Below are 16,982 nucleotides of genomic sequence, written 5' to 3'. Positions count from 1 at the left end.
TGCCTAGCACATGGCTGACCCAGGTTTGATACCCAGAGCACAGAGCCAGGAGTAAATCCTGAATATTTGTGGGTGTTGAGGAAAGAAGGAAGGGAAGGAGGGAGGGAGGGAGAAAGGAAGGAAAGAAGGAACGAACGAACAAATGAACTTGCTAGCCTAGAAATAGCAAGTATGGCACCAGGGTCCCATTCCAGACATCCCGACTACAGAGCGAGCTCGAAGCCAGAATCCTCAGCATGACAGTGTCACTCTCCTGCTTCCTCTGCTGGAAGCACTCTCAGCTGTGACACAGGGGATTGCTGTGGCCATTGTGGCAGCTACCAATTGCCCGGAACAATGGGTAAAAAGATGCTTGAGCCTGGGGAGGTAGAGTCCTTGCTAAGTGCTCTGAGAGCTGATCCATGACCCCAGAAGCCTCAAGTCTGGTTTGGGAGCAAAGAAAACGAGTAAGAGGTGGACAGGAAAGGATAGATACAAGAGATGCCCAGGACAAAGGGAAGAATTTGTTATTCCTTTATTAGGCACAAAGTAAAAAATATGTACTTGTGGCATCCAAAACCCAGTGTAGTGGCATCTTGGATCCTAAGTGTCCCCACAAAAGAGCTTAGAGCTTCCCAGAGAGCTTGGGGGAGAGCGCTGTCTGAATTTGGCCCCCAAATTCTAGTGCTAAGGTCAGGTTTCATGGAGATGAACAAACCATATCCCCCCTTGCAAACGCACTCCTTGAGTCAGATGAGGACCAGCCTCAGAGTTTGCATCCTTCCCTCCTTCCCCCGACACCCCCATCCCCAGTCCAAATGCTTGCTCTGTCAGGCCTGGATAGAGAATCCCTTGACCAAAAGGACGGAACTACTGGGAGCCCAACTCCCAGCATGCCCTGGGCTCTGAAGTCTACGCTGCAGCGGGGAGGCGTTGGCACGTTTGGCACAGGGTTGCTTCCCTTTCTCAGAAAAGGCACAAGATACAAAGGCAGCTGGGTGCTTGAGAGGGCCTGTCCCGAGGCAGAGGCAGCCACAACAGAGGTGACCAGTACAGGCAGATGTGGACACCCGTTATTCAGTGTGGACACTGACCCGTGACTATGGAAAAGTGGTGTCAGCTCAAGAAAAGGGTTGTCCCCTGTTGCTTGGGCAAATCTGTCACTCTTGCTCATGGCTGTATTCCCAGCACTTAGGGAAAGGCCTGACCTGGGAGCTGCCAGGTGTGGCATACACGGGCCCTGGGCACAGCTATGAGAACAGCAGAGGGCGCTCCGTTCTCCCTCCGCGAAGGCACAGAAGGTTCGGCTCGGTTCAAAGAGGAGGGAGAAAGCTCAGAGACACCCCACACTCAACCCCCAGTTGGCATCTGAGAGTCCCGAGGCTGGGCCTAGCCATAGAGACCCACTTCTCTTTCTTCCGCTTCCTCGGCCTCCAGCCCCAGTCCATGGGGGACCACCTGGTCAGCCTCCCAGAGGTGGGCTCGAGACGGGACCGAGGGGACGGGGTCCTCCCGTAGCCAGGGGTGCAGCAGGATGCCCGAGGCGCTGAGCCGCTCAGATGGCTCCTTCCGAAGGAGGCAGCGGACCAGGCAGCGAGCAGGGGCTGAGAGGCCCTCGGGTAGGGCGAAGGCCCCGCGACGTATCTTGCCAAAGAGCAGGGCTGGCTCTGTGTCCTGGAAGGGGTAGTGGCCAGCCAGCATGGTGAAGAGCGCCACACCCAGGCTCCAGACATCCGCCGCCTTGCCAGAGTACGATGCCCGGGAGCTGAGGATCTCAGGACCCACGTAGGCCGGGCACGCGTGCTTGTCCCATAGAGAGTCATCCGGGCCCGTCAGCACAAAGGCATCTTCCAGGTTCTCCAGCACCAGCTGCGTCCTGAGACAGGGAGAAAACACGGGGAGCGGGGTGTGAGCTCCTTGCGGGATGCCCCCCACCACCACCATCACCCCCATACTATCACCCTTGACTGCTGGCACCCACTTCCCAGAGACACGAGCCAGCCCTGGGAGACTGGATGCCGGATCCCTCTTACAGATGAGGCTCAGAGAGGCTAAATCGTTTCTCAAGGCCACAGAGCAACTGAATATGTATATAATGCTGAAAGGAACATGCTTCCTGACAGGCCCTCTGGAGGGGGTGTAGGGAGCAGACTCAGTGTCTCCTAAGGCAGGGACTAACTTAGGGTCCAGGCTGTTAGGGACTAGAGAGAAATGGCTTGGCAGAAACCCAGCCTTAAAAGTTTACCAATGGGGGGGCTGGATTGATAGCACAGTGGGTAGGGCATTTGCCTTGCATGTGGCCGACCCGGGTTCGATTTCCGGCATCCCATGTGGTCCCCCAAGCACTGCCAAGAGTTATTCCTGAGTGCATGAGTCAGGAATAACCCCTATGCATTGCCAGGTGTCACTCAAAAAGCAAATAAATAAATAAAAAAGTTTACCAGTGGAGCTGGAGTAATAATAGTACAGTGGGTAGGGAGCTTGCCGTGCACAAGGCCAACCCAGATTGGATCCCCAGCACCCCATAGGGTCCCCTGAGCCAGCCAGGAGTGGTCCCCTGAGTGCACAGAGCAGGAGTAAGCCCCTGAGCACCCCTGGGTATGCCCTCCTCCCCCAAAAAAATATTTACCCCCTAATACAGTCAGTTCCATCTGTTTTGTCGGTTACCCGGGGCCCTGGAATTCCGGAAAAATTTTAACAATCTGGCCCTTCCCTGAACCAGTGGGGAAACTGAAGTCCAGAGAGCCTGGGTCCACCCTGCTACAGTCCAGCCCAGCCTGGCCACGCCCCTCTCAAGCCCAGTGATTTAGGAGCCGGACTCCTGGGTCACTTCAGGCTCTGCATTCCGCTGACCCGACCAGCCTGAGCCCTGGGTGGCACGGGGCGCTGCAGGTAAGGCTCCATTCACTCTGCCCCCACCCACCCCACCCCTACCCAGCCTCCAGGGGCTCCCCACTGCGCCCCTGGCCAGTCGGTGGCCCCAGCCCAGGCCTCCCGGGTTGGGGCACGCTCTGCACCCCCTGCGCCTCCAGGTCCCACTCACCGCTCGGCGTCGGCGAAGACGAAGCGCCGCAGCTTGAGGTCGCGCAGGACCAGCCGGTGCTGGTGGCAGTGCGCCAGGGTGGCGGCCATCTGGCGGAAGAGCGCGGCGGCCTCGGGCTCGGGCAGGCGGCGGCGCCGGCGCACCAGGCTGTGCAGGTCCCCGTGCGGCCGCGGGAAGAAGGCGTAGAGGTGCCGCGCGCCCGCCACCAGCTCGGCCGGCCGCGCCACGCGCCCGTCGGGGGGCAGCCGCGAGTAGGGCTCCAGCACGGCCGGCGCGTCGCTCAGCGGGTACACCTGCGGACAGACACGCCGCCAGCTGGCACGGTGCGAGCCCTCCACCCAGAAGCCAGCTCGGCATTCGGGAAGATCCTCCCTGCGCTCCCTCCAGCGTCTCTGCTCTCATTATTATTATTATTATTATTATTATTATTATTATTGCTTTTTGGGTCACACTTGGCGATGCACAGAGGTTACTCCTGGCTCTGCACTCAGGAATCACCCCCGGCAGTGCTCAGGGGACCATATGGGATGCTGGGAATCGAACCCCGGTTGGCCACGTGCAAGGCAAACGCCCTACCCGCTGTGCTATTGCTCCAGCCCCTCTTATTATTTTTTTTTGGGGGGGAGGGAGTAGGGGGCACACCTGGCAATGATCAGGGCTTACTCCTGGCTCTACACTCAGGGATCATGCCTGACGGTGCTCGGGGGACCACATGGGATGCTGGAGATTGCTCCGTGATGGGCCCTGTGTAAGGCAAGTGCCCTGCCCCCTGTATCATCTTTCCGGATGAGTCCTTTTTTATCCCCCCCCTTTTTTTCTAGGGGTCAAGTATTCCTGGACGCTGAGGTTTGATCCTGCGTCAGCCACGTGGAAGGCAAGCACCTTAACACTGTACTAGCTCTCTGCCCCCTCATGTCTGTCCTTTTATTTATTGGACTTTTGGCCACACCCACGATGTGCAAGGTTTACTTCTGCCTCTGCACCCAGGAATTACTCCTGGCAGTGCTCGAGGCACCATATGGGATGCTTGACATTGATCTCAGGTGGACCATGTGCAAAGCAAATGCCCTACCTGCTGTACTTTCTCTCTGGCCCCCTCTCTTCTCTGCTCTTAGGTAAAGGTAAAGGTCCTCCTGTTGTTCATCGATTTGCTCGAGCAGGCCCAGTAACGTCTCCATTGGAGACTTTGTTGTTACTGTGTTTGGCATATCGAATACGTCACGGGTAGCTTGCCAGGCTCTGCCATGCGGGCGAGATACTCTCGGTAGCTTGCCGGGCTCTCCGAGAGGGGCAGAGGAATCGAACTCGGGTTGGCCATGTTGGCCGCGTGCAAGGCAAATGCCCTGCCGCTGTGCTATCGCTCCAGCCCTCTCTGCTCTTAACTGTACTTTATTTTATTTATTTATTGCTTTTTGGGTTACACCCGGAAATGCACAGAGGTTACTCCTGGCTCATACACACAGGAATTATTCCTGGCGGTGCTCGGGAGACCATATGGGATGTTGGGAATCAGCCCAGTCAGCTGCGTGCAAGGCAAATGCCCTATCCACTGTGCTATCGCTCCAGCCTCCTATTTTATATTTAATGTTTGGCTCTTTGGGCGGGGGGGGGGGGTCACACCCTGTGATGCTCAGGGCTTACTCCTGGCTCTGCACTCAGGAATTACTCCTGGTGGTGCTTGGGAGACCATATGAGATGCAGGGGATCGAACTTGAGTCGACTGCATGCATGGCAAATGCCCTACCTGCTGTCCTATTGCTTTGGCCTCCTTAACTGCACTTTATAAGGCGTAAAGCTTCAGAGAGTTGAAAACTAACAGATGCCCCCAACAAAACTGACCCTAAACCAGGGGAAATCCAGACCGCAGGCCCAGGAGAAGCAGCTGTGCCTTCCCTGGGACCTTCTCCCCTCCTCAGCCCTTCTCATTCTTTCTCTGAGCAGGGGCCTGGCACCCGACACCAGCCGCTGGAGTGTTCGGGTTGTGGGGGCTAGGTGGAGCCCTGAAAGTGAGTCCTTCTCACTGATGGGAGAGCCCACGCTCTGGGCAGCAGGCTCCTGAGACTGCACACCACACACGCACACTCATGCACAGACACACAAAACACATAGACACACGTATGCACGCATGCACACTCATGCACAAACAAAACACAGACACACTCCTATACACGCACACACACATTCATGCACACACAAAAAACATGCACGTTCATGCACACACTCATACACAGACACTCATGTTCACACACTCATGCAAAAAATAGATACTCATACACATATGCACACTCATGCACACACAAACACACCCTAAAATAGACACACATTCATATATGCACACACTCATACACACAAACATATTCACACAACAGACACACACACACTCGTACACAAATACTCATACACAAATACACAAAACATACACACAGTCACAAACATACAAAACACAGACATACTCACACACTCACACACACATGCATATCCAAAACAGATACACATTCATACACATATGCACACTCACACACAAACATTCATACACACTTAAGCACAAACACAAAACACAGACACACACAAAACACACACACTTTCATACACTCACACAACACTTGTACTCATACATGCACACTCATTCACATATAGACATACACATGTACAAACACACAGAACACACAGACACACAAAAACTCACACACACCAGACATTCATACTCTTCCGCACACACGCTCACAAACACATTCACACAATCACACACACTCTCACACAATCACACATGCCAAAAGCAACAAGGGCCCCCTGCCCCCCTTTCTACCTGGGTCTCCCCCATTTTCCTTCCTTCTGCAAACCAAGAGCAAACCTTCCCTGTAAGTCTGGACCCCCTCCCCGAGCATGCAGCACACAGCCAGGCTCAGACTCAGCAGGACACTCTCTGTGACAGACCAGTGATTGCATCCTTCTGAGCCTCTGTGTCCCATCTGTAAAATGGGCTCAATAGTACTTTACTGACTATGTGAAGATTAGAAAAAAGTATGCACAGGAAGCAATCACCACAGTACCTGATACTCAGGAAACACCCATTGTTATACTTTTTCTTCTCATCTCATCCATTTTCCTTCCTTCCTTCTATTTTGTGTGTGTGTGGGGGGGGGGGGGTGGCTGGACTGCATCTGGCACTGAGAGATCACTTCTGGCAATGCTCGCGGGACCATGTCATGCCAGGATTGAACCCAGGTCAGTTGCATGCAAGGCAAACGCCCTACCCGCCCTACCCGCTGTGCTATTGCTCTGCCCATCAGCTCTGTCCTCAATGCCTGTGACATGTCAAGTCCTTTCCTAGCTCCTGCCTGGAATGCAGGACCTTGTCGTAGGAGCCAGCCGGATGCTGCGTGGTTCTGTGCATAACCCTTTAATGCTCTCCAATGAACCTGTCTTTCCATCAATAAAAAGTCACAGACTAGACCCAATGACCTCCAGGATCCTAGCAGTCCTGAAGTCCACCACTTCTCACCCTTCCCTTGTGCAAATGCCCTCTAAGGCTCCCTCCACAGCTCTATGCATGCCCTTTGCAAATGCTTTCACAGCCTGGCAGCCCTGCCCCTGCTTTCTTCCTGTTGCACCCCGCCCCTGTGCCCTCCAGCCATAGGAAAGTCCATTTCTTGTTTCTGCAAGTGCCTTACCCACTGTGCTATCTCTCCAGTCCCGCCAAGTCCTTTCCTTCTTTCCTAAGCACCTTACCCGCTGTGCTATCTCTCTGGCCCCTCAAGTCCTTTCCTTGTTTCTGCAAGCACCTTACCCTCTGCGCTATCTCTCCAGCCTCACCGAGTCCTTCTCTAGCTTCTGGAAGCACCTTACCCTCTGTGTTATCTCTCTGGCCCCTCAAGTCCAGTCCTTTGCTTATTTCTGCAAGCGCCCTACCCACTGTGCTATCTCTCCCGCCCTGCTGAGTCCTCTTCCTTCTCTGTAGCACCAGACTCTCCCTCTCAGCCTCTGCGCTGGCTCCTTCCCTGCCCAAAACTCCCTTCTCCAGCTTCTTCCTGGCTAACACCTACTCAGCCTGTACCCTCAGCTGCACGAAAGGCTTCTCCCCTGTGTTCCCGTGGCACCAGCCACTTCTCCCAGCGCTTTTCCCAAGAGGCCCTGAGCCGTGATTCCTACCTCCATTTCCCCCAACAAACACAGAACTCATGTCAGATGAGGACCCCTGCAACCCCACCAGTCTTTCGGGGTTCCTGATGGGCAGGAGAACACCCTGTGGACGTACCTTGCAGGTGTATTCTGTGCCTGTGGGGCAGTGCAGGGCGCGGAAGGCCCGGCCACCATCCTCAGGCTCCAGGAGGACATAGGGCCCGAGCTGGGAGGCTGCGGTTACTATCGGGTCACGCACTGGAGCAGGGGCCGCGCTGAGGGGCAGCAGGCAGGCAGGTGGCTTGCGCTGGGACTCACTTCGAGCTTGTTTCCGGCTGGGACATTCTGTGTCAAGGTCATCGTCCAGCTCCAACCGTTTCTTCCTGGAGGAGGCGCCCATAGGAGCAGCTAGAGGAGTGGCTCGCATCTAAAAAGAAGGGGAGAAAATTCTGGTATGCGGGTCTTGTGACTGAAATCTCCAGGCTTTCTTGGGGTCAGGATGGGCTACCTCCCCCCCCACCTCCCTGTACTTCTGGAAACCTCAGCAGTCACACCCACACCCCAAAGCAGCCACCCAATTGAAAAGCTACTCCAGCCTTACTGTCCTGATAAAAATACCGAATGCCCTGAACAAACACCACGACCTCTTAGCGCCTGTATTGCAAACCATAATGCACAAAAGGAAAAGGAGAGAAAGAGCAAGAAGGAAAGTGCTTCCCATAGAGGGAGGCTGGGGGTGGGGGTGGGCGGCTGGGAGATGGTGGTGGGGAAACGGGGGACATTGGTGGTGGTAGGAAATGGTGTAGGGATGGGTGTTGGATCATTTTGTGACTGAAACTCAATTATGAATAGCTTTGTAATGGTCTATCTCATGGATATCCAATTAAAAAAAATTTAAAAAAGTAACGTGGAGGAGTTCATGCTGAAGTCAATCAGCTTAATTACGATCACGATCACAACCATCCTGTTGTTCGTCGATTGCCTCGAGCAGGCCCCAGTAACGTCTCCTTCGTCCTAGCCCTAAGATTTTTTAAAAAGTGCCATATTCAAGGCTCTTTCAGGGTTAGGAGAATGAGACCCATCATTGTTACTGGTATCTGGCATATTGGGTACGCCACGGGGAGTTTGCCAGACTCTGCCAAAGATTCAGCTTAATCAATGGCTGAATAAATAGCAGTACTCCTACATTTAAAAAAAAAAAAAAAGAGGGGGCTGGAGCAATAGCACAGCGGGTAGGTCGTTTGCCTTGCACATGGTTGACCTGGGTTCGATTCCCAGCATCCCATAGGGTCCCCTGAGCACCACCAGGAGTAATTCCTGAGTGCTGAGCCACGAGTAACCCCTGTGCATCACTGGGTGTGACCCGCTCCAAAAAAAGAAGGGGAGAAAGTGCTAATGTAAGACCACTGGAGCCCGCTCATTTCCCCTGCTGTCTGAAAGGCACGTAGGTAGTCTCTTCAGAGGGTGATTCAAGGTGTGTATTAAAATCAAAAAGATGTTGAGGGGCCAGTGCTATAGTATAGCACGTAGGGTGTTTGCCTCGAACTTGACCAACCTGGCTTCAATCCCCAGCATCCTGTATGATCTCCTGAGCACCGTCAGAAGTAATTCCTGAACACAGAGCCAGGAGTAACCCCTGAGCATCGCCGCGTGTGGCCCTACAGCCAAAATTTTTTTAAAGTGTTGAGATTGATCACTCAGCAGGGAAGGATGTTAGCCTTGAATGTGGCTAACTTGACTTTGATCCCTGGCCCCCCCATCCGGTCCCCTGAGCACCTCCAGGAGTGATTCCTGAGTACAGAGCCAGGAGTAAGCCCTGAGCACTGCCAGGGCCCAATAACAAAAAAAAAAAATCACAAAGGTGGGGCCAGGAGAGAGCTCAACCATCGAAGAGTGTGCTCTGAAAGGAGGAAGCCTGGGTTCAGTCCCCACATCACATGGTTCCCCGAGCACAGAGAAAGCCCCTCAAACACCAAGCTGAGAGAAGCCCTTGAACACTGCTAGGTATGACAACAAAACCTAGTTAATTAAAATAAAATTAAATGGGGCCGAAGCGATAGCACAGCAGTTAGGGCACTTGTCTTGCATGCAGCTGACCCAGGTTCAATCCCCACCATCCCATACAGTCCCCTGAGCCCACCAGGAATGATCACTGAATGCAGAGTCAGGAGTAGTCTCTGAGCACCACTAGGTGTGGCCCAAAACTCCAATAAAATAAAATGACAAAGGTGCAAACCTTTAGTGTTTCACTTTTTGGAATTTATCCTCCAATGAAAATGACCACAAGAAAACTAAGTAAGTGAACGGTTTACTCATCACAGCCTTGCGTCTGACAGGAAAAGACAGGAAACTTGTCCCATGTCCAGCATTAAGGGGCTTGGTTCAAATATCACGGAACCAGGCATGGCTCAGCAATAGAGCATATGCCTTGAGTGTTTGTTTGAGGCACAGAATTCCATTTCCAGCACTACAAAAATTTTTAAACTAAAAAAGAATTCTGGGGCCAGAGTGGTAATACAGTAGGTCGATTCAATCCCCAGTATGTCATCTGGTTCCTCAAGCTTGTCAGGAGTAATGCTTGAGTGCAGAGTCGGCAGTAAACCCTGAGCACGGCTGGGTGTGCCCCAAACAAAAACAAAAACAAAAACACACTAGAGTTACATAGCAGAATATCATAGCTTTAAGAAAACACCAGCGGGCTGGAGCAATAGCACAACGAGTAGAGCATTTGCCTTGCACGCGGCCGACCCGGGTTCGATTCCCAGCATCCCATATGGTCCCCTGAGCACCGCCCAGGGGTGATTCCTGAGTGCAGAGCCAGGAGTAACCCCTGTGCATTGCTGGGTGTGACCCCCCCAAAAAAGAAAAGAAAAGAAAAGAAAAGAAAAGAAAAGAAAAGAAAAGAAAAGACCAGGAAGGTTTCTAAATGTTACTGTGGATTGATGGATTAAGCAGAAAAAGGCAAAACACAGAATTATGTAGACGCAAAGCTACTGCGTCAAAAATATACTTGAAAATGTATATATAGAGAGACAAGGAGATGCTTCAGTGGGCTGAAGCACGTTTTGCGTGTAGGTTCCCCGGGTAGCTCCGTGGCACTACATGGTCCTCTAAGCACCACTAGAAGTGACCCCTGAGCACTGAGTCAGGAAGAATACTCACAAGCACTGCCAGGCATGGCTCAAAGTTGAAAATAATACACTTTTTAAGTGCTGGGCTAGAGGGAGCGAATACAGAGGGACAGGCATCTGTATTTGATTCTATCTGCTGTACCACATATGGTCCCCCCAAGCCCTGCCAGGAGTGATCCCTGAACACAGAGCCAGGAGGAAGCCCTGAGCACCGCTGGGCATGACCCAAAGCCAAAAAAGGAAAAAGAAGTATGAGTGGGAAATTGTCAAAGAGCTCAACTGCTTGCTTTTCATGCAGGAAGTTCACATTTTATTTTTCTTTTTTGTTTTTTTTTTTGTTTTGCCTTGCATGGGACCAACCTCGGTTCAAACCCCAGCACCCCATATGATCCCCCAAGTACCACTAGGAGTAATTCCTGAGTGTAGAGCCAGGAGTAAGCCTTAAGTATCACCAGGTGTAGCCCAAAAGCAAAAACAAAAGCAGGTCTTTTCATCTTGAATTATGTCAATATTTTCTAATCAGAATTTTACATTTAAAGAAAATCCCTATTTTGAAAACACAGCTTGTTTCTAAAAAAAAATCATAATAAAGAAAATTCAGCTGTTTCCTAATCCCTGACTCTGGCACAGACACAAGAGAGGTACTTGTCTCATTCATTCATTCAGGCAGTGCTAACTGACCCGGCAGATGTCCTGTGCCCAGCCCTCGGCAGGGTGCCAGGGACATGAGTGGACTCACACAGTGTCTCACTCTGATCATCTAGTTCATTTTGAGGGCAGAAAAATTATCACAAAATCATACACCAAGGGCCGGAGAGATTGCACAGCAGGCAGAGGGGTTCCCTTGCACACAGCTGACCTGGGTTCGAATCCCTGGCATCGCAGATGGTCCCTGAACACAAAGCCAGGAGTAAGTCATGAGCATGGACAAATGTGGCCCACCCCCTCCAAAAAAAAAAACAGAAAAAAAAATAAAAGAGGTAGAAGTCTATACTTTACCCCCACATGGGAAAATTCCTAGCCATTTAAAAGACTGAAGAAAGAAGCCAGGGATGTGGTTCAAGGGGCAGAGTACACACATTACATGTGTGTGACCATGGGCTCCATCCTAGGAACTGCAGAGCCCCAGAGCCCTGTCAGGAGGAGCCCACCAGGAGCTCCCCTAGCACTGCCAGGGGTGGTCCCCACAGAAAGACTTTTTTAAAATATATGTAAGAGATTTTGAAAAAAAATGCATTCATTGGGAAAATTTCCAGAGGGTACTGCTAAGTTAAAAAAAAAAAAACTCAAAAGTTGGGTGAAGATGATGGAGGAAAAAATGGGGGAGGGGGAGATGGGAGAGGAGAAGGAAACTGCATTTGTCTGCGGAGTCAGTCACTGGGCTGTGGAAGGGAGGGAGGAGAGGAAAGAGAGCAGGGTGGGGACTGAGTGAGGGGTGTCCCACAGAGACACCAGGGTCTATTCTGGGATGATGCACTGGCAAGCGAACAAGTCCCCCAAGACAGTCTCACACGCAGAAAGATTCCCACAGCACCAAGCGCTGGAGCTCCACGGGTGAAGAGGTGCCCCTGCGCACATGCACCGTGAAAACGCTGAAGCCACAGCCAACGGGGCAGTGGAGCCTTCTGGAAGGTCTTTTAGGGGAGAAGGGGTTGGGTAGGGAGACCATGTTTTAAAATAAAAGTCTATTTTTATGTATTGCTCAAGTATTTTTTTTAATAGTGACTTAGAGGCTAGAGAAAGAGACAGTAGGTAGGTCGGTAGAGTACTTGCCTTGTACACAGCAGACCCAGGTTCAAGACCCGGGTTCAAGTCTCCGCACCCCATATGGTCCCCCTAGCCATCCGCCAGGAGTGCTCTCTGAGCACAGAACAAGGAGGACACCCTGAGCACTGCTGTGTGTGACCCCCCAAAAAAAACAGAAAAAAAAGTAGGGGTCTTTTTGGTTTTGTTTTTCAGATATAAACTCTGTCTGCTATTGCCAATAGCCCAGAAGCTACCAGAATCACATGGCTGACTTAGAGAGAGCGTCCCCCAAACAGTGAGGCAGGTGGGAAGCAGATTTCAAGGCCCCCTGCTTCATTCACTCAGCTGGGAAGGAATCACATCCGCGCTTCTGTGTGTGTGTGTGTGTGTGTGTGTGTGTGTGTGTGGTGTGGGTGGAGGAGAGGAGGGCAATGGCCTGTCAGGGGACACAGGGTCTCTCGGACCCCAGGGCCCCCGGCCCATTCAGCCTCGAGGGGAGAGACCAAGAGCCCAGGAATGAGACCACTGAGCAGACAGGCTTTTGTTGTTTTCTGGACCACCCCCCAGGATGCTCAGAACTGTGGCTCTGCCCTTCCCCACTCAATGAAAGGCGATTATCCCCTCCTAGAACCCAACAGAGGTTGGAGAGAAAGTCCCAGCAGTGTTCCGGGGCTGCTTCCAGCTTGGTGCTCAGGGGGTCACTCCCATTGGCGATCAGGGGACCATGCAGTGCTAGGAACCAAACCAGAACTCATGTGTGAGACTTATCCCCAGGCCCAGGTCCTGGCTTCTACACCTGGTGAGGACATTTGGGGGTGGGGGCGGTGAGTCCTTGGCAAGTTCTTCCAACTTCCTAAGTCTCAGTTCCCTGCTGTAAAGTGGGAACAGGATACCATTCCCCCAGGAGTTTTGTAATGAGACCATGAAAACACCTACAAATTAGGGTTTATTGCAAGGGAGCTATCTAGAAGTGGTCAGGGCTGTTGTGGGGTGGCCGGTTCTAGAATCATCATTATTCTTTGCTGAAGACACTCAAGAACAATCCTGGTGAGTTTGGGCAATGTCTCCCCAGGGAGAGGCTGGGCGGGGGGGCGGTGACATCGCTGGAGACACAGGCTGCTCTGCGATGCCCCTGTGTGATGCTCGGTTTCTAACCAAGCATCAGACTCTGGAGTGTCTCCCCTGCAGCCACATCAGCGCCCTGGGGCTCTGCCTGGGTTATGCTCCATGGACAGGCAGGTAACTGAGTCTATGGGGAGCCAAGGCTACTGCCACCAGCAGGACTGGAAGCTCCAGGGCAGAAGAAGGTGGACGCTACCGAGCTCACTCGCTCTTTCTCTCTCTATGGTTTGATTGATAGATTGATTGGTTGATTGGTTTGGGGGGCCATACTTAACAGTACTCAGGGCTTTCTCCTGGCTCTGTGCTTTCCTTCCTGGTGCTGTTACGGGGAACCTATGTGTGTGGTACCAGGGATCTGCACGTGGGGTCGGCCACGTGACCTCCTCCACTATCGCTCCAGCCCCCATTTCTTACCTTGGAGCAATCATGTCATACGTAACACACACTCACACCACTCAAGGCAGACAGGCGTTCACACTCCCCTCAAAAAACACATTTCGGAGAGATGGGACAGAAAGGAGTTAAGGCACTGGCCTCAATTGTGGCTGACCCCTTCTGACCCCCAGCACCATCTATGGTCCGCCGAGCACAGAACTAGGAATAAGTCCTGAGCCAGTTTGGGGACTGCCAGTTGTGGTCCCAAAACAAGCCTAAAAACAAAACAAAACAAAACAAAAAACCCACCCGGGGCAGGAGACAGCTCAAAGGAAACTGCCTTGCGTATGTGCGTCCAGAGTTCCCTGCCGGCACTGTGTGTGCAGAGCTGGTGGTCCCCAGCACCCCAGGTCTGGAGAGCCTTGGGTATCGCATGGAGTGCTCCCCCTCCAACCCCCAGCACTTCCTGGGATACTTCCCCCAACCCCCCAAAATGTATATTGTGGGCCCAGGAGAGAACATGCCAAGATATGCCAGGCTCTAGGTTGAACCCCCAGACCTTAGAGCACGGACCCCCTGGAGCACCACTGAGTGTGGCCCCTATTAAAAAGCATTTTATCCAAGAAAAGCATGGAGACATGGGGCCAACCAGCGCCGACACCCTTCAGCGTAGTCCCTGCCTCCCACTGAAGCCCATCTCCCCCAACCATACATGCCCCGGCGATGAGGCAAGGAAACCCCACAGTGGGACCCAGCCTCCCCACACCCACAGCCAGGCCCCTCCAGGGCAAAGGTGCAGCTGAACCCAGAGCTGGCGACGGGAAAGGAAGTCAGGAGGCTGGAAGGTAGAGGGAAGCAGCCAAGCCCCGGGCAGAAAGAGGGGAGCATCTGGGTCCCAGCACTCCAACACATTCTCGAAGCGAACAACACAGGCACCCCCGCCATGAGGAGACGCACCCCAACATCCCAGCCTGCCCAACCCGCTTCCTGTGCTGCAGGTACCCCCTCAAGGCTCAGCCATCAGCGACATCTTGAGACACCCCCACATATACACAGTTCCCTAGACTCTCTAAGGGCCTCGCACACACCCACACACCCCTCTCCACCGCAACAACCTCTCACAGGCCCCTGCTCCCTCTGGCCTGGGGGCCTGCCGGGTGGTGTCCCCTAGCCCCATCAGGAATATTCAACCCAACACGCTCCCCACCCAACTTGGTGGGGGGGCTTGTTAAGAGGTGTGTGTGTGTGTGTGTGATTTTGTTTGTGTCCATGTGTCTCTGTGTAAGGGCGTGCCTGCCTATGTGTCTACGGGTGAATGTGAGCAAATGTGTATGAGTGAATGAGTGTGTGCCTTTGTATGGGTCTCTGTGTATGTGTGTAAGCAAGTGTGTGTGCCTGTGTGATTATGTGTCTCTCTGTGTTATGAGCGAGTGTGTATGTGAGTGTGTGCGCCTGTGTGAGAGTGTGTCTCTGTATGAGTCCGAGCAAGCATGCGGATGTGTGAGTGAGCGAGTGAGTGTGCCTGTGTGTCTCTGTGTGTGAGTATGAGTGTATGACTATGTGAGTGTGTCTATGTGTCTATATGTGTGGGTGTGTGATTGTGTGTCTATGTGTATCTGTGTGTGTATGAGAGAAAGACAAACATAGAGAGAGAGAAGAGACTGGGAGAAAGAGAGAGGGCAAGAGGGAGACAGAGAGACAGAGAAAAGGCAGAGAGACTGGTGGAGGGGTGAGAGAGAGACACACAGAGAGTGTGTCTCTCAGTCTGTCTCTCAGTCTGTCTCTGTCTCTCTGTCTCTCTGTCTCTCTCTCTGTCTCTCTGTCTCTGTCTCTGTCTCTCTCACGCACGCACACACACACACACACACACACACACACACACAGAGGCAACCCACTGGCCCCCTCCCGGCCGCCCCTCCGTCCCCCAGACGCCGTCCCCGCCGGGACCCCCATCCCGCCCTACCTTGCCCTGGCGCCCCGCTCCGAGGGGCCGTGCCAGGGGTCGCGGGGCAGCTGGCGGGCTCGACTCGGGCCCCGCGGCAGGCGGGCGCGTGCGGACCGGGTGATGTAAACCCGAGCCAACGTGCGGCGGCCGGTGCCCGGCGCCGGGATTGCACCATCCCCGCCCCGCCCGCCGGGTCACCGCGGGCGCCCCGCCCCGCCGCCCCGCCCCGCGCCGCCCCGCCCCGCCGCACCTGGGGGCGCGCAGGGGGTCGGGGAGTGGGCAGGACGGGAAGACCCAGTGGCCATCCCGGTTTTCCTCCCCGTCGGATACTTCCCACGCTGCTGCTCTTAAAGACCCTGGACAGGATGGAGTTCCCCCCGGTTCTAGATGGGGGTGTCGCGGTTCTAGATGGGGTGTCCCCTCGGTTCTAGAGGGGGGTCCCCGGGTTCTAGACAGGGGCTAGCTTCAGCACACAGGAGAGAGGCTGAGCAGGGCCAGAGCAGCGCCTGAGCGCTGCAGAGACCTCAGACTGAGGAACTCTCCGGAGCTCAGAGTGCGGTGGGTGGGGGGACCCAAGTTGGGCCGCAAGAGCAGAGCAGACTAGGGGGTCAGCCAAGCCCCCAAATGCCCCTGCCTGAGTGCCCCGCGGCCTCTGCCCCGAGCCCCCACGCGGCTTCCTCCGGAAAACATTTAAAACTCCGTTTTAGAGCAGGAGAGAGAGTACAGGAGTTTAAACGCTTGCCAAGCAGGAAGCTGACCTTTGGTTAGACCCTGGGGATCGCATATGGTCCCCCAGTGCCTCCAGGAGTGATCCCTGAGCCCAGAGCCAGGAGTCAGCCCTAAACACCAGTGGGTGTGGGCCATAAGAAATAAACACAACCCAAACACAAAAGTCAGCTTTCCCAGGAGGGCTCAACGTGGGTGGGCGGTGCTTGCATGCAGAAGGCCAATATTCTGTCCTGGGACCTGCTTGGTTCTCCCGAGGACCACCACGAATGATCCCTAGCAGCACCCCACTGGGGAGTAGCCCCTGAGCACCGCTGGGTGTAGCCCCCAAACCAGGAAGAAGAAAAAAAGAAAAACCACAAAAACCCTAGCACTGCTCCACTACGTGCAAACTGCTTCAACCCAAGCATGGCTCATCCTAGAGGCACAGGAAACAGTGGTCACAGTGCTGACTGGGCCAGGGGCAGGCTCCTGTGTGCTGAAGCTTTCCTAGGCAGCCCCAAGGGGGTCCACACCTTCCTCAGGAAGCCCTGTCTGGTCTACCTGTCTGTATTTACCAGAGTCCAAAAATAACTCCTTGACTCCCGGCTGGGTGGCAGGTGGTTGGAGAAGCTTTTGTTTTCCTGGTTCCAAATCCCTGGGGACCAGGTCACCTGTGTCTCAGAGCCTGCAAAGCACACCAGGGATTTCGGAGATCTCGTTCAACCCTCAGACAGCGACACAAGCGTTTCCTTCACCAGGACTCTCGATTCAGGTGCGGTGGTCCCACACTTGCAGGAGGCAAAGGCAGAGGGAC

The 16,982-nt window shown here is 53.7% G+C and overlaps 2 protein-coding genes across 2 annotated transcripts in view; both read right to left on the bottom strand.

The window, feature by feature from the left end:
- SOX12 (SRY-box transcription factor 12) overlaps window positions 1-16,982 on the bottom strand; it is a 280,268-nt gene that overhangs the window by 211,745 nt on the left and 51,541 nt on the right. The window lies entirely within an intron of this gene.
- TRIB3 (tribbles pseudokinase 3) lies at window positions 811-15,564 on the bottom strand. Its single transcript, XM_056107874.1, has 4 exons — window positions 15,479-15,564; window positions 7,278-7,568; window positions 3,023-3,315; window positions 811-1,855 (listed from the first exon to the last, which is right to left on the bottom strand). Exons 2-4 carry the CDS (start codon window positions 7,566-7,568, stop codon window positions 1,369-1,371), a joined length of 1,071 nt encoding a protein of 356 aa, XP_055963849.1. The 5' UTR covers window positions 15,479-15,564; the 3' UTR covers window positions 811-1,368.

Source organism: Sorex fumeus, unplaced genomic scaffold, assembly GCF_029834395.1.
Source record: "Sorex fumeus unplaced genomic scaffold, SorFum_2.1 ptg000178l, whole genome shotgun sequence".
Classification (NCBI taxonomy): domain Eukaryota; kingdom Metazoa; phylum Chordata; class Mammalia; order Eulipotyphla; family Soricidae; genus Sorex; species Sorex fumeus.
This window is presented reverse-complemented; position numbering and strand designations above follow the sequence as displayed.

Coding starts and splice junctions, on each gene's coding strand:
- TRIB3 (XM_056107874.1), bottom strand. CDS start 7,568: ATGCGAGCCACTCCTCTAGCTGCTCCTATGGGCGCCTCCTCCAGGAAG. Junction 3,316..7,277: donor GCACAGAATACACCTGCAAG/GTACGTCCACAG, acceptor GTCTGTCCGCAG/GTGTACCCGCTGAGCGACGC. Junction 1,856..3,022: donor GTCTTCGCCGACGCCGAGCG/GTGAGTGGGACC, acceptor TCCCTGTCTCAG/GACGCAGCTGGTGCTGGAGA.